The sequence below is a fragment of the Microcebus murinus genome, chromosome 10 (genome assembly GCF_040939455.1).
Source record: "Microcebus murinus isolate Inina chromosome 10, M.murinus_Inina_mat1.0, whole genome shotgun sequence".
Lineage (NCBI taxonomy): Eukaryota > Metazoa > Chordata > Mammalia > Primates > Cheirogaleidae > Microcebus > Microcebus murinus.
In genome coordinates, this window is record NC_134113.1 from 101,111,097 (window position 1) to 101,136,446 (window position 25,350).

The 25,350-nt window shown below is 35.8% G+C and overlaps 1 protein-coding gene across 21 annotated transcripts in view; it reads right to left on the minus strand.

Annotated features, from left to right (window-relative positions):
* The window catches only part of ERC1 (ELKS/RAB6-interacting/CAST family member 1), a 560,419-nt gene that overhangs the window by 323,013 nt on the left and 212,056 nt on the right, over positions 1-25,350 (minus strand). For 14 of the 21 annotated variants that reach the window (XM_012747177.3, XM_012747178.3, XM_012747185.2 and 11 more), the window contains 2 exons: positions 19,397-19,590; positions 8,519-8,530 (listed from right to left, as the gene is read on the minus strand). In XM_012747177.3, the coding sequence (XP_012602631.1) occupies positions 8,519-8,530; positions 19,397-19,590 (206 nt within the window). The remainder of the gene's footprint in view (positions 1-8,518; positions 8,531-19,396; positions 19,591-25,350) is intronic. The other 7 variants (XM_076007810.1, XM_012747187.3, XM_076007809.1 and 4 more) reach the window with 1 other exon arrangement.

The window sequence follows — 25,350 nt, forward strand, 5'->3', positions numbered from 1 at the left end:
TCTGGAGGGGTGGGGGTAGAGGGGTAGTGATGATCAGGCAAGGGTTCCTGGAAAAGTGACATCTTAACTCTCCTAAGGGATTAGTCCAAGTCACAGGCAGGCAATATAGTACTAGGCAGAGAGAACACTATAAACAATGACCTGAAGAAAAGGAGACACTGTTATGTTGGGGGGAACCTCACGGTTCAGAATGACTACAATTTAACACTGGAGGAGCACAGGAGAGAAAAAGGAAGCTAAAGGTAACCAAAACCAAGTAATTATATGCTAAGCTAGAAATCTATAGTTTATCCAAAGTATATAAGACATATATCATAGGGAAGTGATATAATTAGATTTCCCAAAATTTGGAAAGCAAAGTGAATCATAATTGAAGTAGGGGTCGGGGGTGGAATAGCTGTTGCATTAATACAGGAACAAATCAATTTATTCCACAGTTGTATCAGTAAACTTACAGTTACTTCCCCAAACCAATTATTCCATCCTACTAGTTCTTTTGGAAAGTCATCTACAAAGAACTTTCCTTTTAACATCTCCATTTTAAAAATCACATTTGAAAGGAATCATTTTTCACTACCACTTTCAAAATAGTTAAGTTTAACATGCATAAGTGATTTTTAAATTTAGAAATGCATAACTAACACTGAAATTTGTAACAGCTAAACAGCTAGCTACATAATTTTTAAAATGTCTTTTGTAATGGAAGTCAAATGTCTTTTGTAATAGAAGTCAGAATCCCATTACACTTGTGTTTTGTTGTTGTTGTTGCTTTGAGACAGAGTCTTACTCTGTGGCCTGGGCTAGAGTACTGTGGTGTCAGCCTAGCTCACAGCAACCTCAAACTCCTGGGCTCAAGCAATCCTCCTGCCTCAGCCTCTCAAGTAGCTGGGACTACAGGCATGCGCCACCATGCCCAACTAATTTTTTCTATATATATTTTAGTTGGCCAATTAATTTCTTTCTATTTTTAGTAGAGACGGGTCTCACCCAGGCTGTTTTGAACTCCTGACCTTGAGTGATCCTCCCACCTCAGCCTCTCAGAGTGCTGGGATTACAGGCGTGAGCCACTGTGAAGAAATGGTCTCTTCATTTAAGACACTACTTGTGTCTTAAATGAAATCTGTTTGCAAAAAGAAATAAACTACTTTAGTCATCTTTGCTATCATACTGAAAAATTTGACAAGCCTGATTAGAGTTAGATGGTTAAAACATTAATAAAAGAATATAACTTTATCAACAAAGGCAATGCGAACAGTAAATACTCTAGCTTAAAAAAAACAAAACCCTTTTTATAAAAAGATCAATACCAATATGTAGGCAAATAAACTAAAGCTCTTATAGATATACTAGCTGCCAGTTAAAATCACTTATTTCCTTCTGAGACCTCAAATCCATTTACATGATAATAGAAACTGGAGGCTGGAAGGAAGGTCTCTGTCAAAACATAACCCATACCTGAGCAGCCAACTGAATTGTTCTGAAGTTTGTGACTCCTTTCCCGTTGCCTCACACCCTTAATTTCTTGTCATTTTGTTTCACTGCTAAATATGTTTTCATACATTTAAGTAACCAGGCGGCTGGGCGCAGTGGCTCACGCCTGTAATCCTAGCACTCTGGGAGGCCGAGGCAGGAGGACTGCTCGAGGTCAGGAGTTCAAAACCAGCCTGAGCAAGAGCAAGACCCTGTTTCTACTATAAATAGAAAGAAAGTAATTGGCCAACTAATATATATAGAAAAAATTAGCTGGGCATGGTGGTGCATGCCTGTAGTCCCAGCTACTCGGGAGGCTGAGGCAGTAGAATTGCTTGAGCCCAGGAGTTTGAGGTTGCTGTGAGCTAGGCTGACGCCACAGCACTCACTCTAGCCTGGGCAACAAAGCAAGACTGTCTCAAAAATAAAAAAATAAATAAAATAAATAAAATAAGTAACAAGGCAACAGGTGCCAATGAAAATAGTGCTTTTGCTCTAACATCCTCAAATTTTAACTTGCCTCTTGTACCGTGCCAATAGGAAACCGCAGAGGACCTTTAACAGAGGCAAAGGGTCACCTTGGTATCCTAAAACCAAGGAAAAGTAGATTTTTTATAACAAGTTCAAATATGAGCTAATATAGGGAAATCAACAGGAATATTGTCAAATGTGTTTGAATTTTAAAAAGGAGTAAAATCTATTCCAAAAATGTTAATTCGCTAGCCTTGCAAATCAAAAATGCTAACAGATCTGCAGTATCAGTATCAACTGGGAGCTCTTAGGAACACAGAAACTCAGGCCCCAACCAAACCCATCAAATAAGAACTGCATTTCTACAGCCTCCCATTCACTTTGTATGACATTCAAGTTTGAGAAGCACTGTTCTAAACCATCTTACCAAATAATCACATTACCCAATACATAAAATACAAGTTGTGTTGCAGAGTTTTCCCTAAGCAAGGCTGATAATATTGATAAATAAACAGGACAACATGTATAAATGATCCAGTCAGTACTAAAGGAACATCTCATACAGCAGGCTATAAATGGTGAAAGACTAGCAGTTCTCACCTAAGAATTAGGGCAAAAAGAAAAACACGCTACAAAAAACTTTTCAAACTTTGCTACATGAATCCACAATTTTTTAAAAATGTGCAAATTCCATATATATTGATAATCATACGGAACAATGCATATCAATAGCCTCCCAGAAAATAAACCCATCATGAGACTGCTTTAAAAATAGTTTCTAACTGCTATTGCAATATCATTATTTTATTTAGTATTAATCAATTTACCAGACAAAATAGTCCCAGTATATAATAATCAAAAGAAGATACAACTAGAACACCAGTAATCAATGGTTGTCAAGTAAGAGGTAAAGCTGCACGTGGTTTCTACTCCAAGACCACACACTCTGCTTCTTTGGATCTATACATACCAAATAACACAATTAATCCGATCCTCCACCCCCATACTCCAAGGATCTAAAAAATACATATTTATTAATAAAAAGGTAAAGCCTACATATTGTTTCTGGACTTCACAAAGCCATACAATAACAAGAAATAAAGGAAAATAAAGTATGTGGTAAACCTGAAATCAGAGAAACTGGAATTGTACTGTAGATTATGCCATTTAGTAGTTATGACCCCAAGTATATCCTCTAATCTTCCTGAACCCCAATTTTCCAATCTGTGAAATGGGAAAATCATCTATTTCATACAGCTGAAGTGTGATAAAGAATACAATAGCATTTTTAACAGTGTGAAGCCCTAGTTAGAAATCAGACATGTGTTTCAGTGGTTTTGTTGAGATGGGGGGACAGAAACTGGTCTGTCAAATAAAATACATGATACCAAGAAAAATTTATAGTTCAGATAAACCCCGAATAATATTTTAGTATAAGTATGTCTTAATATCTATAAGACATATTTATATTAAAAGATGATCCATTGTTTATCTGAAATTCAAATTAAACTGGGAATCCCTCCTCTCTGCCTCTTTTTTTTTTTTTTTGCTGAATCTGGCAACTTTACTAGGTGGTCATCTACAAGTGCTACCTAGAAAAACAATGTTTATTACTCTCAATGCATGATAGCGTGACACTTTTCAGTAGAAGAGTTAGGTATTATAGATCAGCACAAGTCTATGTTCACACATTTTTTTTTCCTACCAATGAATCATTCTAAACTGTACATTATTATTTCAGGAGATGTTAGTTAACAGAAGGTATACTACACTTGCTTGTGTGGGCTATTACAAAAACTTTAGGCAATATTATTACTTAAAAGGAAAATAAATAAGAAAACATGCTCTTGAAAAATAAAGTTGCTTAAAATGCCAAAGGAATAAAAAGTAGAAGCTAAAAACGCGAACAACAAACCATTCTAGCTCATTATCCTCTTGCCCATAGTCAAACTCCTCATAAACAGATTTTACAGGCTCACAAATGCTCTAGGAACTATAGAGTCCTGAATATTTTAGCTAAAAAAGAAAAAAAAGAAAATAACTCAGCCTTCAAAATACAATTGAATCTTTTTTTTGTGAATGACATCTCATGAGGTTTTAGTGACTACTGCCTTTTCTTAGTGAACTAAGTCAGAAACGTAAAAAAAGATTTCTAAAATGTACAGAGAAATGACTATTTGACCAAGCTAGATTATAGAAATCAACATGGAACTCTTTATCAAATTATACAAAAGAGAAGGCCGGGCGCTGTGGCTCACGCCTGTAATCCTAGCTCTTGGGAGGCCGAGGCGGGCGGATTGCTCAAGGTCAGGAGTTCGAAACCAGCCTGAGCAAGAGCGAGACCCCGTCTCTACTATAAATAGAAAGAAATTAATTGGCCAACTGATATATATATAAAAAAATTAGCCGGGCATAGTGGCGCATGCCTGTAGTCCCAGCTACTCGGGAGGCTGAGGCAGAAGGATCACTGGAGCCCAGGAGTTTGAGGTTGCTGTGAGCTAGGCTGACGCCACGGCACTCACTCTAGCCTGGACAACAAAGCGAGACTCTGTCTCAAAAAAAAAAAAAAAAAAAAAATTATACAAAAGAGACTGTAATAATGGAAATGGGGAATGTTTGGGGGCAAAATATATATAAAGTTTTTGACTTTTACTATGTAATGACACTCTGGTCTTAATGAAGTTGGTAGGAACTAGCACACAGATTCTAAACATTTGTTTTCAAAATAAGTCTGCAAGAGGTACCACTAATTTAAAACACAGGTAATAATAACATTGAGCTCAATTTTTTTAGACCTCAGTGTTAAAAGAGTTAACAGATGACATTTATAGCTCTTACCTCTGAATATTCTTTAGCCAAAGTATGAATTCTGAACCAAATCATATATTTCATCTATATATCGAATTATTTCTTTATATTCATTCACTGGTGCTAATGTCTTTGATTAGAAACAAAGTGTCAATCTTCATCAGCATCACTCTAAATAAAATCCCTCTGCTCTGTACTGAATGGAAAGGGGGACAAGGGAGGGAAGGGGAAGACAAACAAGGAGCAAAGGAGTAAAAATAAACCTACCAAAAATGCAAATACTTAGTGGAGACACTAAAATACAAATGCTACAGTTCAGCAACACTATTAACACAAAACAAGTGGTGACTATAAATGGTTGGGGGGAGGGGGGGTTAAGTATCTTGCCCAAGGTCATATAATGAAGTCACCCAAACACACAATCCTATCTCAAAGCATCAGTCAATTATTCTGTCTTAATGACCTACTCAATTAGACTTGACAAAACCAATAATTAAAATGGTAAAATGTTTCTATATAGAAAAAATATTACGCGAAATTCTAATCCGTAATGAAGAGAGGCTTCAAACTTTTACATACTACAACTAAGATGATCTTTGCCACTGGAAAAACAAAACCTATTTTATTTTGTATTCCTGTTAAAATAAACTTATTGAGAAATAAGTATAATTTAATGACAACTGCTGTTGGGTAGAAGTTACTACAGTAAACCAGCTAACAATATTATAATTCACATAACTTATAAAAGAACGATATATACACCAATGGCTTCAAGGACAGATTCTTCTGGAGCTTTTCGCAGCATTTCATTTAGAGACACTGAGACCAAAACCTGCCATGCAAACAACAAAATATAGGACAAATGATAAAACTTACCACTAAAACATGAGTCAGCTTGAAACTCAAGTTAGAGATGAAAGTTCTCCAAACACAAGCAAAAGACTTAATGATATTGTTCTACTTTAGAAAGCTCAACTGCTTTCAGATTTCACCATAATTGGAATTACTTAAGTGGTACCTATACTGCTTTACTATAATATATGGAGAAAATGTTTAAAAAGCATGAAAATTATCTTTAAATTAGTATTTGTGCTTTCTATTTTTATTACAAACACTGTAAGATTTCTTCTGTAATTAATGCAGTTTATTCAAAATGGGGGTTCCACAAAAATTTATACAAAACAAATCTAATAAGTCCTTGGTGGTAACAAGGCAGAGCACCAATAACAGGTGAAAAAAAGGAACTTAAAAAAAAACACACTAGAAACACTAAGAGTTGAGAAACATCTAAAAGAAGAAAAGCAAAATACAGTCAACAACATAGTAAGAGAGTGAGCAGAAAACACTGTCATAGAAACCACAAAAGAAGAGTTCTAGAAGGAAGGGGGATAGTCAATAATATCAAACACCCAGAAAGGCCAAGTAGACCCAAGACAGGGTCACTGTACTAGGCAACTACTAAGTACACCACTGAAGCAATTTTAGCACAGCAGTGAAGAAGAATCCAGATCAGAGTGGTTTGGAAATAAATGGGAAGTGTGAGCGTGGAAGCAGCAAGCATAAACAATCCTTTCAAGAACTGTGCAAATGGAAGAAAAAATGAAAGAAAGTAAAAGGTAAAAATAACATACTGTAGTAGATTGAAGCCAAGGAAAAGGCTCCAGGAAGGACTAGTTAAATTTTTTTTAAGGCTGGGGGAAACCAGTACATGATTTAAGTTTGGAGGAGTCAGTGGAAAGGGAGACAATGGAAATAAGAGAACAGGGAGACAGGCTGTGAGAGCAGGTAAGAAGGGAGGTGTGAAAAGGATAGGGAGACTCAGCCTTGGGAAAGAAGTGGGACACTACTTCCTCTGAAACAAAAGGAAGGTAAAGATGAGTAAAGTTGTAGATTTTGAAACTGCTGACACCTTTAAGGCTCTATTTACTTGGTAAAGTAGGCGGGGTTATTGGCTAAGGGAGAAGGAAGAGGACAGTGCAAACCAGGCTGAAGAATCCTCTTTAGAAATTAGATTAGCATAAGCAGTTCATAAAAGAAGGTTTTTATTTATTTATCGTTTTTTTAATTGTTTTAATTATTTATTGTTATTTTATTTATTGTTTGTTTGTATTTTTAATATACTTACACCTCACACAAATTGCTTATTTTTAAATGAGTCACAAAGGTAAGGAAACCCTTTCAGAAGTAACATTTAAGTCCTCAACTTAAACACTAAGAAATTTCAGGAATTAGAAATGGGAAAGAATCTCTTTCCAACAAAGCCTCAACTTAATCTTTCTACCTATAATACAAATTTTTGCACCCCAAAAGGCAAGTGGAGTCCTAAAATATTGCAGATGAAATATGTCTTCTTTTGTCATTTTCTACACATATACAACTTTGCACTGGGAATCTAATTTGCACTTTGTATTCATACTGGCATGAATCAGTAAGAACAGTACAATGTTTTAAAGAACCCAAAATGATGAATGACATCATGCTATAATAAAATGTGTCAAATAGCACTCCATTAAAAAGGCAAAAGGAATAATCATAATAGCTACGTTTATTGATTGCTTACCCTGTGCCTTACACTATTTCAAGTGCTATTTGTATTAACTCTCTCAAACTTTAGATAATTATCCCAGTTTACAGATGAGAAAACTATAGATGAGAAATCTGACTAAGAAAATCCAAACAATCTGGGGCTCCACAGCTCATCCTATACTTCCTAGGCTACACTGCATATAATATAAAGAGCCCTGAGGTTAACATGAGATCTTGCTTCAAGTGTCATTACTTGGTTGGCTGACCCTGAAGAAATCATGTTTCCTAATCTTAGCTCCTCATCAGAATAATAATCTGCCCTGTGTAAACTATATGCTAGCTGTGAGAATCAAAGACGTTTTTTATAAACAGCAAATATGTATGATATCACTAATATAAAAAATAGCTGTTAGGTACAACACAAATGTTCTTAACTAGCTTATTTTCTGAACCCTGTCAGAAATCCTAATACTTTAATTTACATTGTTATAGCACATATGCAAAACAAATAGCTTTAAAAATACAGGTTTCTGATTATTTTGTGCAGCTTCTCTATTTACTTACAATGAAGATGAGCAAGTTACTTAATGGACTCTGCACTTGTGTTTTTCACCTAAAAATGGAAATAAATCTCTCTTCATAGTTGCTGAGGAGCTCAATTAAAATAAAATATGTAAATCTTCTGACAGAGTGCCTCTGGCACATGTAAATAGCAGCAGTGGTTACTGGTTTTGTTATCACTAGTTCTACCACTCAGCAGAATCACAAAATGAATCCCAAATTTAAAGGGGGTGTGTGTGTAAAGATTTGTCTAGGTGAAATAATTCAAAGGTTCTTATGTAATTCTACAGACTGTGGCAAGTTCCCCTCCAGCATTCTTACTGCCCTTTACCCTGCTAAAGGGTCAGCATGTCTCTGATGAAATATTAATTAAATTAAAACAATTTATTTGTCCCTCCTCATTCCCCTCTTGGCTCTTCTCATCTCCATTCCTCTCTCAGTCAAAACCTGGTCAATCTGGTTCTTGCTCTCTGACAACTCCCACTATCTTTTGAAGCACAAAAATCTGAATCAGCTCTTCTAGTAAACCTAATATCCCTGACATTTTTTGCATTCTTAACTAGATTTCTAGACATCTCTCTCTGAACATGTTTTATCATTTCAGTTCTCTATTGGAATCCAAGATAATGTTAGTATACAACGCTCACTTACTTTATCTTTGTTTTAATGCAAGCATACTGACCTTGAGGTGAAACTGAAGGAAACAGCAAATCCAGGAAGAAAATGTGAAAGAAAAAGTTAGAAAGAATTAGTAAGGACAATATTCAGACATAATATTATTCATGGATATAGATAAAACATGAAGTGCAAGAATAGGGAAGAGGACAGGGTAACACAGATTCTGCACAGGCACTAAAAATTAGTAATTTCAGATTTTCAACTCTCAACGGATATATTTTCTTACTAGATTATACCACTATACTTTAATGAAAGTTTCCAAAGAAAAAATTTTGTCCAAAATTTACCATTTCCTAGGGCAAGAAAAAAACCAATTTCTTAAACACTAACAAAAAGAAGAGGTTAGTCACACACACACACACACACACACACACTCCTCTCGCCCCCTTCTCATTTAAGTAGCTAGAACTGGCATTAAGTGGTTTCACATTTTTTAGTCAGCTTAGCTTTATATACACCCACCTTATAACCGACTACTCCTTTATCCACCCTACTCCATTAAGTGGATGCAAATTATTCAGAACCAAAAGCAGAAAAAAACTGACAGCTTCAGTTATTCTACAGAATACAGAATTCTAATTTACTTATAATAACTTGAAATAATAAATGTTAAAACATAATTTTTCTAATCACAACCAATTATTTCTCACTCCAGATCTACCAAAATCCTCAAATGGTGTAATCTAAAAGCAATAATGAACAAGAATACACAGTTCTATAAACATCAATTCATTCTCCATGTTGCTTGGCAATCAGAGATGTAAAGTAGCCATGCTTAATATTCCTACATAGCATGAAGCCCCTATGGTTCATTCATTATTGCCTTTTATAATAACAGGCAGTTTTCTCTTTTTAAAAATTAGTCAATTTCACTGAAATCAGTACTATTCTGAAAATAGTTAAGACTTCTAATGGCTAATGCCATCTGGACTGTCTTCATGGCCTAAGTTTTACTTTAAGAATCTAAAACAAAAGATGTACTTCATGAATGCAAGCACTATTTCAATTTGTAGTTTAATGTTTTCTAATCTTAGTGATGTGTTGCACAAATCTAATTTAGTACTTAAAGCCAGAGTTTTCAAAAGTCATTATGAGAATAAAAAAAGGTAAAAGCAGGTAAGATTTATTATCTCCATTACATAAGATAAAGAGATTAAGAAACAGAGAAACAAAATAACTTGCTCACAATCACACAGTGGGTAAGAGGTAGATGAAGAATAAGAAGGTAGGTTGTTGACATCTCACCTTGATACACTTTGTTCTATGACGCTTCTTTAGGAATCTATAAAAAATCCACGGACCTTTAGCATATATAAAACAATTAAAATGTAGACAATGTTCCAAGGCAAAAAAAAGCCAATCTCTAAATGACTGTCCCCAATGATCTTTTTTATTTTTGTTGGTTATGATATATGAAGTCAGAATAATTTGAGATCTACAGGTGCAAAGTTTTATATAAGACATGGGTAAATCCATGAAAAAAACTGAGCTTATTCCAGCCAACACAAAGAAATTTTAATTATCTTTTTACTATTTTATTGTTTGTGAATCATATTTCACTTTAGCATCAAATTATAGCACTTGGGGAACAAATTTAGGAGGAGAAAACCTGCACATGGAATTGTGATATACACTTTTAAGTAAAACATTAAGGCAGCCACTCAACACAAATTCTTAAAAGAGCATAGTAACAAATTATAAGGTGTTATACCACAAGAAAATTTGGAGGCTGGGCGCGGTGGCTCACACCTATAATCCTAGCACTCTGGGATGCCCAGGCAGGCGGATTGCTCAAGGTCATGAGTTCGAAACCAGCCTGAGCGAGAGACCCCGTCTCTACTAAAAAAAAAAAAGAAAGAAAGAAATGAATTGGCCAACTAAAAATATATAGAGAAAAAATTAGCCGGGCATGGTGGCGCATGCTTGTAGTCCCAGCTACTTGGGAGGCTGAGGCAGTAGGATCACTTGAGCCCAGGAGTTTGAGGTTGCTGTGAGCTAGGCTGACACCACAGCACTCTAGCCTGGGCAACACAATGAGACTCTGTCTCAAAAAAAAAAAAAAAGAAGAAAAGAAAATTTGGAAAGACGACCTAATAGAATTGACTATGTAAAGTTGTACAATTTATTCTCCTTTTAAATGAGATCAGTGAAACTGACAAAGGAGGAAGAAGAAAGAAACAGGCAGGTTCCCCAGAAAGCAAGCTGAAGCAAGCAGGATCAGATAAAGTACCGGTCTTCAGTTGTAATACTTTGGTATCTGTCTTTTCCTTTTTTGTCATTTCGTTTTCTATATCAACCAAGCTTCAGGCAATATTGTTCCATTTTTTAAACACAGACCCTTCTCCCTCAAGCAAGAACACACATCTTATGTAATTCCTCACAGCCACAAGCAGCCCCAGTCAACTCTCTTCCATTCCCGCCATATGAAGAGTGTATTGCCTGATGCTATACTTCTTGGACCAAAGATGCAAACTCATACATTTACAACTGAGGAAATCCTCTCAGCAACCATTCTCCTCACAAATCATATAGCAGCTTATGTCAAAGCTACAGACAGCTTAATTTCTATATGGCAGAGCTTTGAAGACATTAAGCTGAGTATCAATTCAGGATTTCTTTAAGAAAAATATTTACAAATATGAAGACTAAATATCAAGAGGCATAGTGTAACATTTTTCGGTTACACTATGCCATAGGTATCTGAATATGTGATACTAACATAAAAGAAAGCCATTTTCCCAATTTAAAAAAAAAAAACCCTTTTTAGGTCAACGTAAAAAACTCAGGATGTAGATAAAATAGTCAAATAACTATAAACAGTAATAGATTCATTTGGTTACATATACATTTAAAATGGAGTATATGAAAAATAATGCTAATTTAGAAATACTACTTTCTTCTACTACCACATTCAAGAAAACGATTTTATTCACTCTTTGAATGCATCCTCAACATCAATTCACCAAGGCCAGAAGATGCACCATTACTTTATATATGACCAACAAAGAAAATTATACCATGCCACTACTTGTTTATATATCCCAATTTCAGAGACATTACAGTGTAAAAATAAAGTTAGAACTGGTATTTCATGTAACATATAGAGGAAAGAGTAAGTTACCTATACTTTTGTTTAATCTGCAGATCTAAAAGTAATTCTACTAAATCACACTAAACTGTATTAGAATACTTTATGCATATTTCATGCATATGAATTTACTTACACTTTTACAGAAGGAAAAGAATGTATAAACATATTATGTACATGTATACATGTGTAAAATTATGAACATATAAAAGAAACAAATATAAAAATATTTTCAATATAACTACCAAGTTTAAGAAACTACTGAATCTCCATCTCTTTAATTTCTAAAGGGTCTAAATGTTATAGGTGATGAGAAAATAAGGAGATAGGAGATGATTAGTAGAATGAGACAAGAGCACTATCTTTTTTTTTCACACACACACATACTTATACATATATAGGTCCTTCAATAATGTACAGTTACAGGACAGAATATGACAGGTACTATAGGAAAAGCATAAATAAAGGAATGAGAGGTTACTATTGAAAAGTCAAGTTTTTTTTTCAAAAAACGTAACAGTTAATTAAAAGAGGTCAGATTCACACAAACAAATGTAAAGAAAATTTTAGTCAAAGAGAAAAGAATAACAAAAGGCAGATAAGAAAAAAGCATTCCTCTCCTAATTTTGACTTTTCTTTTGAAAGAAAACAGTTAATTCTTCTAAGACCATCAAACCAAAAATTGGAAATACCATTCTATAAACTAGTTCAAGTTTGCCAAAACATTTTAAGAGAATTATGAAAAATAAAAATATCTTCATTTTCATTACATAAAATTTTAGGCACTAGCAAAATCTGACAGAAGTACTTAAGAGTCACACATGGAAAAACTGGCACCCCAGCTGCAAAGCAACCCACATGCCAGTTCCAAAGTACCTGTCCCATAAGAGGCCATTCCAGGAGTAGGAAGACTTCAGCCTCAGCCAGATCCCCACCTGAACTGCCTCTCAGTCATCTAGCTGTCTATATCCTCTCCTTCTAGGAGGTGGGGTCATTAATGAAAAATGAACACAGAAGGTTCATAAGGAGAAAAGGAAGAAGAGACAGAATGTTAGGCACAACTTTGTTACCATCTACTTATGTGATATAGGATCAGTCATTTAACCTCTCTGGGCCTTAGCCTTTTAATCCGTATAACAAAAATCTATTAAAGAACCCTTTCTAAAAATAAACAACAAAAAATGTATGATGTAAGATATGGCAGCTAAAATTACCATATATAACTATTAAACAAATCACATTAAAATTGTTGGATATCTTTCTCAGAAAGACAATATCTACCTGATTCAAAATATACCTACTTTTAAAGTCATTACCTGTTTGGGGGCAGAAATCTGCTCATTGTGCCTATTCCAAAAGATGAAGGGGTAAGATCTACTTCTGGCATTTGGGTAGAGGATGGGCTAAGGGCAGAGACGAAGAGGACTAAAACAAAGGAAACACAGAACTGAAACCGGTTTGGACATATCTGAAAATAATGGCACAGTAGAATCATCTATGACTGGTTTAACTGGTACACTCAAATTACTGCCTTATTTGCAAAGAACAAAAATGGGCATAAGGGAGCAAATCATTCCTGGTTTGGGGAAGTAATTAAAACAGTAGGGAAATTATTTTTTTATTTAGAAAGTATTAGGTAGACAAAGGGACCTCAACTTTGGTCAGGGTCCCTATTTGCTTCTGCTTTTAGTAGCTTTGATACTCCTTTGACTTATCGAAAAACTTTAACTCTTTTCAAAATGATTGCTTCTACTTTAGGAAAAAAAGAGGAAGAAATATGTAATAAGCTATCTCCATTTCAATGCATTTGGCTGAAAATAAAAGAAAATCCTAATTCAAACTGGTTTAAACAATAAGAAATCATGCTATCTCACAGAACAAGAAGTCTAGAGATAGTTTCAGGAATAGCCTATTTGGGTTCTAGTTCTGATTTTCCAGGGTTTTCTTCCTTTGTCACCCTCTGGACGCTGGCTTCATCTTGGTCTGGTAGAAAGTAGCTGCAATAATTCTGGGCATCACATCAGACATGATAATGTCCAGGAGAAAGGGATCACCTATCTTCTCACAAGTCTTTCTGTGAGACTCTGTGGTCTTTCCCTCAAATCACTCACGCATTATATGCTCACTGCATAATTAGTCACTGGAAAAGAGAATGCCATTATCCCGACTGGCTTAATTCAACCAGATCTTCTGGAGCTAAGGATGTAGGAAATTACACACACTCAGGGTTGTGCTAGAACAGAATGGAAGATGGCCATTTGGCTGGTATAATCTATGCCATTCTGAACTCCAAACAAAAAAGGAAAGCAGAAAACTAAATGCTAAGCAAAAGGAGGGAGCTAAAGTACAATGTATAAAATTAATTTAAAAAGTGATTCTCATACAGCTGGAACCCATTCTACTAAGGGAAGTATCTCAAGAATGGAAAAACCAGCACCACATGTACTCACCAGCAAATTGGTATTAATGGATCAACACCTAAGTGGACATATAGGAGTAACATTTATCGGGTGTTGGAGGGTGGGAGGGGAGAGGAGGGGATGGGTATATACAACAACAACGACTAAGATGTGCAACATTTGTGGGATGGACACGCTTGAAGCTCTTACTTGAGGGGGGAGGGGGACATGGGCAATATATGTAACCTTAACACTTGTACCCCCATAATATGCTAAAATTTAAAAATAAAATAAAATAGACAAAAGAAAAAAAAAGTGGTTCTCAGATCTGTGGTGCCTGGGGCTAGAGATGGGAGGATATTGCTGCAAAGGAAAAAGAGGGAACTTTGGTAGGTGAAGGAAATGATCTATATCTTGATTGTGGTGATGGTCACACTAGTGTATACATTTATTAAATCTCAAACAATAAGCTTTAAATGGGTGTATTTTATTTTATGTAAATTATACCTTAATAAAGTTTTGGGGTTTGGAGTGCTTTAAGGACATCTGAGGATTTCTTACAGAGAACCTCCAAGAGTCTGGTCAAACCTCACTTTATGAGACAGGTCTTTTCTGACTACCCCATAAATAATCCCTCTGCTAAATTTCAAAATACACCTCAAAATAAACTCTGTATCCATTAAAATCTTAGTTCTTATATTCCCTCAAATCAGGAAATATAGTAAATTCACATTTTCTATTAATTCTTTAGCTCACACAATAACAGACTCTATTATTCTTTAGATCATTGACAATTTTGATAAACCAAAGGCAATTCTTGATATCTAACTCACATGAAAATCAGAAGACAGTTGCCATTCTCTAAATACAAAAATCTCTGAATAGCATGTTGAATCTAATCAAAATGAATCTCACATTAGAGTAAAACTGATGATTTCTGCCATAAACACTGAACTCTGAATTCATTCCTCATTTTGATATTAGAAAAAAGGTAATAAAGCAAGTAAAAAAATTCTAAGGCATAATATAATATACAGCACAGGGGACAATGTTCCCAGTGTCATGCTATAACATAAGTATTTAGCCGAGAGGGACAGTGTGATTGAAAGAGCAGACAATAAACAATTCTTTCTAGAGTCGGAAAAAATACTATTAGGATTCTATCAGTCTCCAGTATTCTTCCCTCTAAATATTTTAAACATTATGCCAAAGAAAAGCCTAATCATAATTAATCTAAATAGAAACTCTAATATGCTCATGTTGGGAGAGAGATTCTCAATTACATTCAGGGTTCCTGAGGCTAATCTATCTATTTGCATAAAGACATTTCCAGTCTGGTTTGGTTGGTTGTCTTATCTAGACTCTCCAGAACCACCAGATGATGACTTTCTTAAAGTATTAACTTGGCTAGGTATTCAGTCAAACTCTAATCTAGATGTTGCTATGAAGGTATTTTGCTGATGTAATTAAAGCCTCCAATCAGTCTGAGTAAGGGAGCTTAACCTAGATAAGCATAACTGTGGGCATAACTGAATCTTTTGGAAGTTCTTTAAAAAGGGCTGAGAAAGGAAATTCTGCCTGTGGCTCACAGCTTTGGCTGGTGCCTGAAGCAGTTCCCTTCTGCTCAGGCTTCTTCCTGACAGCCTGTCACAGGGATCTCAGGCTTGCCCAGCCAGCCCTGCTGTCACACCAGACATTCCTTGTAATAAGTCTCTTAATATATGTACATACATTTCTCTCTGGTGTGTGTATGTATGTATGTATGTATATGTGTGTATGTGTGTATATGTGTGTGTGTGTATCCTTCTAGTTCTGCTTCTCTCTCTGAATTCTAACATACACCACAGTATGGAATATGAATTTAGAAGTAGCAGTTCTTAGATTTAATTGGGAAAACATTTTATATTTGCAGATGTATAGGTTGGCTTACCTAATCCTCCTTTTAAAATTGCCATAGGTCAAGAGAGTAGTATAACACTAAATCATCTTTTGACAGGAACTGCTATTTTCAGTAAGAGCCAACATGAGAAGGGACTATTTGTCTATTTCTCTAGACCACAAAGAACAGGTCTGGGAACTCTTCATGACATAACCTAAACCTTTTAATATTGAAGATCCTTACATAATAAGTACTATGAAGTGCAAAGAATACTATGAATTTTCTTGAGTTCAATTATTTTAACTGTCTGCTTTTATTTTTGCACTTAGAAAGTTACTGAACCTCCTTAAGAAATGAATTCTATATGCTGAATTACAGTATGGCACTACAGTTACATCAGTTAAGGCAGGCATCCTCAAACTATGGCCCGCAGGCCACATGTGGACCACCTAGCATATTTATCTGGCCCTCCCGGTGTTTTTGCCGCCCTGCCTGTCCTGCTTACCAGCCCACTCGTCCCAGGCCCACAGCATGCACTCTCCAACGGTCTGAGGGACAGTGAACTGGCCCCTGTTTAAAAAGTTTGAGGACCCCTGAGTTGAGGGGCTGCTTAAACAGCATTCCAGCATAAGAACCAGCACATAAAAGATGGACTAAAGCAAAGACTAAAACAATTACAACTAGCAATATCAGAACTTCACCAGAGTGAACACAGACTGATTTTATCCAAAAGCCTGGTACCCAAGAGGTACAGTTCCACTTGACATACCTGGCTGTTCTTTAATTCTGATCAAGCAAAATTCCCAGCAAGCCCCAGCAGCAGCAGTAGTAGCAGAACAGCAATAGCAATTCACTCTAGCATAAGACTATAGCCTTACATAACACTCACTTTCCCAGGAAGTCCCCCCAAAAAAACAACCCTGATGGTACAGGGACAGAAACCTGGCATGGAGGGTGCAATTTGGGAGAGACTGGCTTTCTGAGAAACAGCATGGCCCAGGGGGATAGGGAATACACATGTATACACATGTAGACACCCAAAATGCCAATGTAACAGGACCATGGTAAGATAAAAAGCAAGGTGACAAAACTCAAATGATAAATTACATGGAGACAGACACCCACAAGTAGGAAACAGGGAATGGCAACAGATGAAGCAAATGGTTAGTAAGAAACACAGCAGTCACATGCATGCAAATCAGTACTAAATCTTGGGGGGAAAGGTACAATATAACCCCTACTGTCTTTGACACAGAATGTACTGATTATCTCCTAGAATAAGCAGAGCTCAGTTTATAAGAATGCCTTTCAAGGGCATAAGTAAAACTAAAATCTATCATAGTTTCTAAGCAAGCCATAATACTAAAGATAGCCACTTCTGCTTAAGACATTGGGTCAATATAGGACAAAAAATTAAATCACATTAGAGTAGGAACACTTCAAATAACAGTTGCCAGTAAGTCTAAAAAGAACATAACTAGCCTTGGTGGAAAAGAAAGAAAACAGATGGAATTTAAAAATCCCATGCTCTTAGCTTCAGCTCAGCCACTATGTAACTTCAAGGGTAACTTCTCGGGTTCTTGGTTTCCTTTCTCATAAAATGCCATGGTCAATCTCTTTCACAAATTCTATGATGCTGCTGTATATTCAATATCTTAAACTATGTTGCTGAGTAACAAATTACAAAGCTGGTAGCAAACATTGAGTTAGGAAAGCAGTTTCTTTAATTTCAGTAGCCAAGAAACTGTGTCAAATCCTAAAACAAAATTACACCCTGCAGGACCAATGGACAGAACCTATAGTGCTTTCTCCAGCTTGTAAGAGTTACATTCTGTGGAAACAGTAGATCATTTTCAACTCTTTCTCAAAATGAGAGAAATATGCTGGTTAATAAAAGCTGCTATTTGGTGCACTTTGGATATCAAATATAGACATTGTCTGAATTCTTACTCTCCTTCAATTCACATCCATCTCCCAAAATCACTACTGGAGCCAAAAATAAATCAAAAACATTTTTCAAGCAAGCTGCCATAGCAAGCAATAGTTTCAAATGTAGATTTCTAATACAAGAAATCAAGCCATAAAATGAAACTTTCTCAAGGAATTTCTCTTCTGAAATATACTTAATGGGAAGTAATTAATCAAAAATATTGTATTTTAACATCTATGCAGTATTGCTGCTGATTTCAGCTGCTGGTTTCAGGCCCATTCATGTATGGAAGGTGTGTGTGTGTGTGTGTGTGTGCGCGTGCGTGCGTGCATGCGTGTTGAAGGGAAGTGTGTGCTGTAAGAAAAAGACATACAAAAACACACATAATCTAATCTTAATTTTTAAGTTCTCATTTAAAGAATTGTATTCATTTTTCTTGTCCAGAACTAGAGAAACTATTTAAATAGAGTTATTATCAAAATAAAAGGAAACAAGTGAGCAAGTAATGAGCCCATGTTATTTACACTTTTAGTACAGCAAAAGAAAACTGTGAGGGATGGAATTTATTGTTTTAGTTTCTTGAAAATTAAAATTCTATGGGTATAGAATAGGAGAAAATAACAACTTCAGAGAAAAATGTCAAGTCTACCAATAAGCCAAAAAATGTACCTTAGTAAACAATGTATGGAAGTAATCTAATTCTCAGCCTTTAAGAGCATATGAAAATAAATTATTCCTAAGGATCAGCCCCCAAGGGACCACACAGATTAGTGACTTCACTGTGTCACTGTCAGGCTCTCTGGTTGTTCAGAAGAATATGAGTAATTAATGAAGTTCTACTGGAAGAGCTGTTTCTATACACTTGTGAATTTATGTTAAAATACAGTGTAAAAGATGAAGTCAAGAAACATATGCTTTATATTTAGTATAAAATATTCTAATGAGAAAAAAAGACCTCCCAAAATTCTAAGAGTTGTCTGCTTGGATCTGCTAAAGCACAGCATATTTTGAAGAATTCAAAGTCAGAGCTCCATAAAAATCACATCCAAGTCTCCTAAATTATCCTCAATGTCCCTCCTTCTTCTGATTTTGATCTATACACTGATGTAATAGCTTGCTTTTCAACAATATAAACTGTGAAAAGTCTAAAAATTCATAGCCCAAAGGAGCATCGGCTTAACAAAAAAGTCTAAACCAATGATAAAAGACTAACTCCTTACACTTGAGGATCATTTACCTCATTGTTAGAGAAAAAATAATAAAAAGCAAATAGATAGCTACTTGTACTCTCTTGATTAGTCAGTAAAAAACTTCAATTTCTTAATGAATACTTTCTGTTTTGTCAATCAATGAGGTTGAAGTCCATAGCTTCCTAATTTATTCCCATTCCATGCTGCCTTCTATTAATAGATGCTGCAATAAAGAATTTACACTGACTTAGAATAAAAAGTAGATAATAAAGAAATATCAAGCACTCAGGAACCTAAACCCAGAGGCAGATATATCGAAAAAGTATACCCCCCCCCCAAAGTACACACTTCAACTTTTTTCACTTTGAGAGTCCCATTCAGCTTTCCTTTCCTTACCTTTCCAACTCAGCTATCTTCTTGTCTTTGTCATTCTTCTCATTTTCCACCTCCTTCAAGATTTCCAAGAGGCGGTCAACTTCTGCCTGGGCCTTGCCAGATTCATCTTTGTACCTGGTAATCTCTCTCTCTAATTGCTGTATTCGGTCACTCATTTCTGGACTGGCTCTGGCCTCCAATGTTGCCTCATGTGCCTACAAAGAAAAGTGTTCCAATTCCATCACATAAACATATAGCAGCAATGGGCAAACCATGTCCCAAAGAACTATTTATATTCCAATTTAAATAGAGTATTATCAAATATCTAACAGCTAGTCTTCAATTTATAAGGTTTTATCTGCTTAAGTATTACATAAACAAAAAGATTAGTAACAAATGGAGAATTATATTAGAGTCCAAATGGATTCGTTTTTTTAAACCAAAATATCTCTAGATATTTATTATTAGGCCAAAAATCATCACTTCTCAGCCTTTTGGCTGATCAAGAGTATGACAAAGAGTATGATAAAAACCATCTTAACCCAAGAGATGATCCAGAGTTTAGTTAGACATACTAACAAGCCACTGGATTGCGATTGATCTCTCCAAGATAATATCAAAGGCACCTCCAGGGACTCACTGCTGATCTGCTAGGGCAGAGACCCAGTTGTCACTACACCCTGACTTCCATTTCCATCTCCTGTACTGCTGCTTTACCAAACGTGTGACGCCTGTGACACTCAGTATCTAGAACCATACAGACACTGCAATGTGATGCCATCGTTAGCTTAAGAAAATGGCTACCACCACTTGTAAGATAATATGAGAAAGATAAATGAAGTCAGAAATCAGGAACCACGCATAGAACTGAGAAAAGAATTTTTATTCAGGATCTTGTTACAAAAGTCAACTAATAGCATCAATGCATTTTGTAATACAAAGCAGCTTCTTTCAATAATTAAAAATGAATTTTCAAGTCCTTCAATTTCCTCCTGAATCTCTAAAGCCATTCATGTATAATGTATTTAATGAGAAGGCAAAGACCAAGATGCTTTTTCTTATTCAACAGACAAGTGAAAATATTTAGTCCCTCAAAATGGTTTGAAAAAATATTAAAGGGGCAAATATATATTTTCAGGAAATATTAACACTTTGGAAAGCTCTGAAGCAAAGTACTTCAAGTAAATGGGAAATATTTATGTAAATTGTGCTAAAGGCTTTGTGAAAGTAACAGCTATACTTTTAAGATAAGTCCTTTACCAAGCTCATTTGTGATGAAATTTTCACATTTGGTGAAAATGATTTTACCTGTCTTAACTACTGGCTTCCCCAACCTTTAACTTTGACATATTTGTGAAGTGTATTTTAAGAAACAAAAACTATACAAGTTTGGAAGGTAAAAAGATCACTGTTCTGCATTAAGTGTTGTCCAATGTCTAAAATCAGTTGTTTCACATTGTTTTCCCAGTTTCTGACTTATCAATGGTAGGAAGGAAATTCCTGTAGCAGTTAATTCTTCATAGGCAGGAAAAGCGGACATTTTTGTCTTTTTTTAGAGACAGGGTCTCACTCTGTCACCCAGGCTGGAATGCAGTGGTATGATCACAGCTCACTGCAGCCTTGAACTTCTGGGCTCCAGTAATCTTCCTGCTAGAGGGTCCCGAGTAGGTGGGACGACAGGCACATGCCACTGTGCCCAACTATAAATGCTTTTAAAATAAAATATGTCTAACAGGGAGAGAGGAAAGAGGACAGTATGAGAAATATCAAGATCAGGAGATATTTTATAGAAAGCTGACCACATTTATACACAAAGAGGGAGGAAAACAGCAAAGAAGAAGAGACTGAAGATGCAATCAGAAGCAGGAGTAATTGAGAAACTTCCCAGTATCCACAAAGAAAAGAGATGAAATAGGCAACAGGACAGGACTTGGATTGGGGGCACAAAAGATGACTGTGTAAACAAACCTGAAGGCCAGCTGATATTCAGTATTCTTGAGATAACTGTGATTTCTAGCAATTTATTATAAATATATTACTTATAATGCCATAAATATAACTACTGCATATTAGTGTTCTGGGTCTCACACATACTGTGAGTCCTTACTTTGAGGTCTCAGCTCTCCATGACTCTGACTGAGAATAGTTTTCTTTGACTTGAGCTTCCATCACACCCTGTGATTTACTATAATGACCTGCTTGAGCCTCTATTTTCCCTAACAAAGACTATAAATTCTATGAGGCCACGGGACAGGTCTGTCTTGTGCACCACTATATCCTCAGTGTCCAGCATAGTAACTGACATAAAGTAGAAACTCAATTATTTATTGAAAAAATGAATATGCACAAAGCAGGGGGCTGGTTTCTGTTTGATTTTAAATAGCCCACAGGCTATGGTAGGTAAAGAACAATGATTGGGAAGAAGAGAAAATAATCAGTAATTAAATATTAGCCCAAGCTTAAATGTAGCTTCATTCTCCTCTCCCCTCTCCTACTCCTTAAATTCTAATTGTCCATCAACCATGTTTTAAAAATGTAGATATTTTATACACTTTGTTTTTAGAATATGAGGAGGTCAAGACCATTCACAAGCAAAAACTACCAACTTCAGTGAAATAACAAAATTTGTATAAAATGTCACCTTTGGACAAGAAAAGCTGACTTAACAATGAACAACCTCCTTAAAATACTTTAGTCAAAAGTTAAGGTCATTCAGTCCAAAAACTTTGCTGAAAAAAAAAAAAAAAAAAGTTAAGGTCACCATCCTCAGGCACTGTTCTACTAGAAATTGCCTACCTTTTACATTATTAAAACCTCAATATGCATACACTGGAGGCAAAAATTCTGTTCTTCTGCATTTTATACATGTCTCACTAAAATAGGTATGATTATAGAATAATACACATAACCACATCCTTGTAGAAACCAACATTTTTACATTTATAATCTATTTAATGAGAAGGTAAAGGCCTTATTCAATAAACAACAAAATATATTTAGTCCCTTAAAATGGTTTAAAAAAAATATTAAAGGGAGGTCAGGTGTGGTGGCTCATGCCTGTAACCCTAGAACTTGGGGAAGCTGAGGCAGGAGGATCACTTGAAGCCAGGAGCTTGGGACCACCCTGCAAAAAGATAGTGAGATTCCCATCTCCACAAATTATACAAAAATTAGCCAGGTATGGTGGCATGCACTATAGTCCCACCTAATCAGGAGGTGAGGCAGGAGGATCGCTGAGACCAGGGGTTTGAGGTTGCTGTGAGCTATGATGACACCACTGTACTCTATCCTGGGCAACAGAGCAAGATGCTGTCTCCAAAATATATATAAAGTGTGTGTGTGTATATATACCTTAAAGGAGTAAATATATATACTCAGGAAAGCTCTGCCACAAAGTACCTTGAGTAAAGGAGAGATGTTGATGTAAACTGAGCTAAATGCCTTGTGGAAGCAACAGCTGTACTTTGAAGCACGGCCTTTAAAGGAGATTCTGCGGGCAGACACGTGTTTCACTGTGTTAGCAAAATTATACTCTAAACTGGTGTAGTTAGAAGTCACAACATGGTAGAAACAAAGGGAAAGAGCCGCAACCCTGAATGAATTAACCCACTAAGAACAACACAAAGCAAAAACAACAGAAATACAAACCTTCCCAAAGTTTGGGAGAGAATTTTGGTCATACAGAAACCTTTCTAGTTTGTATTCACCCCAATATACTTAGAAAGGAATCATCTAAAAAAAAAAATCTGGGAGTCCTATTTGAGGAAGGGAGAGATGAGAAGGTTAAGTGTTTCCACTCTTCCACAGGGTATTAAAAAGTCATTCATGCAAAATACAGAAAAAACTATTGGCCAGGACTTTGGGGCAACACTTTGTCAGGTCAGTCACGGGCTTAGGGGAGTGGCTCAACACTATTTCAGGATGCCAAAGGGAGTGAGAAGGAGAAGGAAGAAAGCAAGAAAGAAAAGTAGATGAATAATTTAAGAGTAGGAAAAGCAAGAAAAAGAAAAGCTAACAATTTAAAAATATGGTTTAAAAAAAAGCTTCAATTAAAAAAATCAGAATCTAGAAACAAATATTTTATTCTAAACAAAAAAGAATTTAGAATTTAGCATTTTAAATAATTCTGATAACTCAGAAGTTGAGTTTCAACTCTATCATTAATAATTCTGAGTTTATCTTATGCTGAAGACACAGAATACCAAAATTCAGGTATAGAATATAAATTCTTAAGTTATAAATGGATTAAAAATGACATCAATTATCATTACCTCAAGACCAGTCATTTCCCACTCTAAGAAAAACAGAGAAGAAATTTACTTTGAAAATTTGAAAGATAAGCACAGCCTTTTGAATAAATATAAATTAGAACAATGATATTACACCAGTCATGCGTTCAGTGTTAGGTTTGCTCAGGATGGGAACCCAGAAAGTATGTACAGGATGGAATGCGGTTAATGGAAAACTCAGATAGTGATCATAAGGCCTGTGAAACAATAGCCACAGGAGTCTGGGGAGTCTGGAGGTTGTAAATCTAACTTTGACCACAGACAGTTCTGTCGACACAGGGGTCCCAGAAACCAGTTGTTTCAAAAAAATTTATTACAACTGTTCTGGCCCAGTTGCTTACACTCCCTGGAAAAACCCTCTGTAAAACCCAAGGCTCTCGCCTTCCTCAGGGTGGATGCTCTTTTCAACCTCCATCCAGATGCTCAAATAAATAGCATTTTGCTACACCTGAGGCTTCATGTGTCTCCCTCTTGGCTCTGGACCTAACATTCAGGAAGAAGAAAATATGCCAAATAGTACTTCATGTAAATCTACAAATAAGCTATAAAGCACTAAAAGATTGCTAATACAAAAGATGAAGATAAATAAAATTCTAGGGATAATAAGCTGCTAAGAAGTATTAAAAAGTATAGCAAATTAGCAGGGCACAGTGGCTGACACCTGTAATCCCAGCACTTTGGGAAGCCAAGATGGGAGGATCACTTGAGGTCATGAGTTTTAGACCAGCCTAGGCACCACAGCAAGACCTAGAATTCCCTAGAATGACATGAAATCTAAAATAGAATATTTAACAACGGTTCTGAGTCTCATATTTTATTATCTTTTATATCAATCTTAAATCAGAAAATATGCTCTCATTTATTCTAAGAAAGACCTTTTATAAAGCAAAGTTTTTTCTTTCTTTCCCATACAGGCAATTTCCAATAAAATTCCAATATAAATACTAAGAGTGTAGGAAACATAGCTGAACTGAGAAAGCTGTACAAGACAGGTGTAGTGTTAATTCATAGATTTCTATGATCCATTCTCAAATTCCTAGGGTTAACATTTATGAAACATTCATTTCATAAATATTTATGTGTTAATTAAGAAAGCTAAATCTAATTCTTAAATAAAATTAAAACCATTTTTATTTTATTACTTTGGATTTTATTCAAAATGGCAAAATTCATACAAATATCTTCCTAAAATAACAATTAGTAGGTACGACTCATTCAGCTCTAACATGTAGAGATTAGAAGTCATTACCCCTTTCCTTACAACAAGAAAAAGCTAAACAAACTGAAAATCAAGGACTTCTCTTAGACCTATTAGAAAACTGAGGTCACAGAGCAATTGCCACCCCAAAGTCTGGAGAGACAGGCAAATCTGGAGTCATGGACGAGACCTGCTTACCTGGAACAGAGGTAGATGGCAGAAGCACTTAAATGGTAATTTTGAGGAATTGCCAGAGGCTGAGTGTAGACATGTGAGTAAGAAAGTCCTGGGAGCTGCAGTCTTTGGGGAACCCCCATCCCAGTTTCATGGGCTTTACACATCCAGGAACCCTACCAGGTTCTTACAGTGGGAGCTGAGAAAATGTTCTTGTGGTTCTGGCAGTGGGAGGGGAAGTGTGACAACTGAGTAATACCCTTAAAGTGTTCTCTATCCAAAGGCTGGCTCTCCACGGGTAAAGATTTTACCAA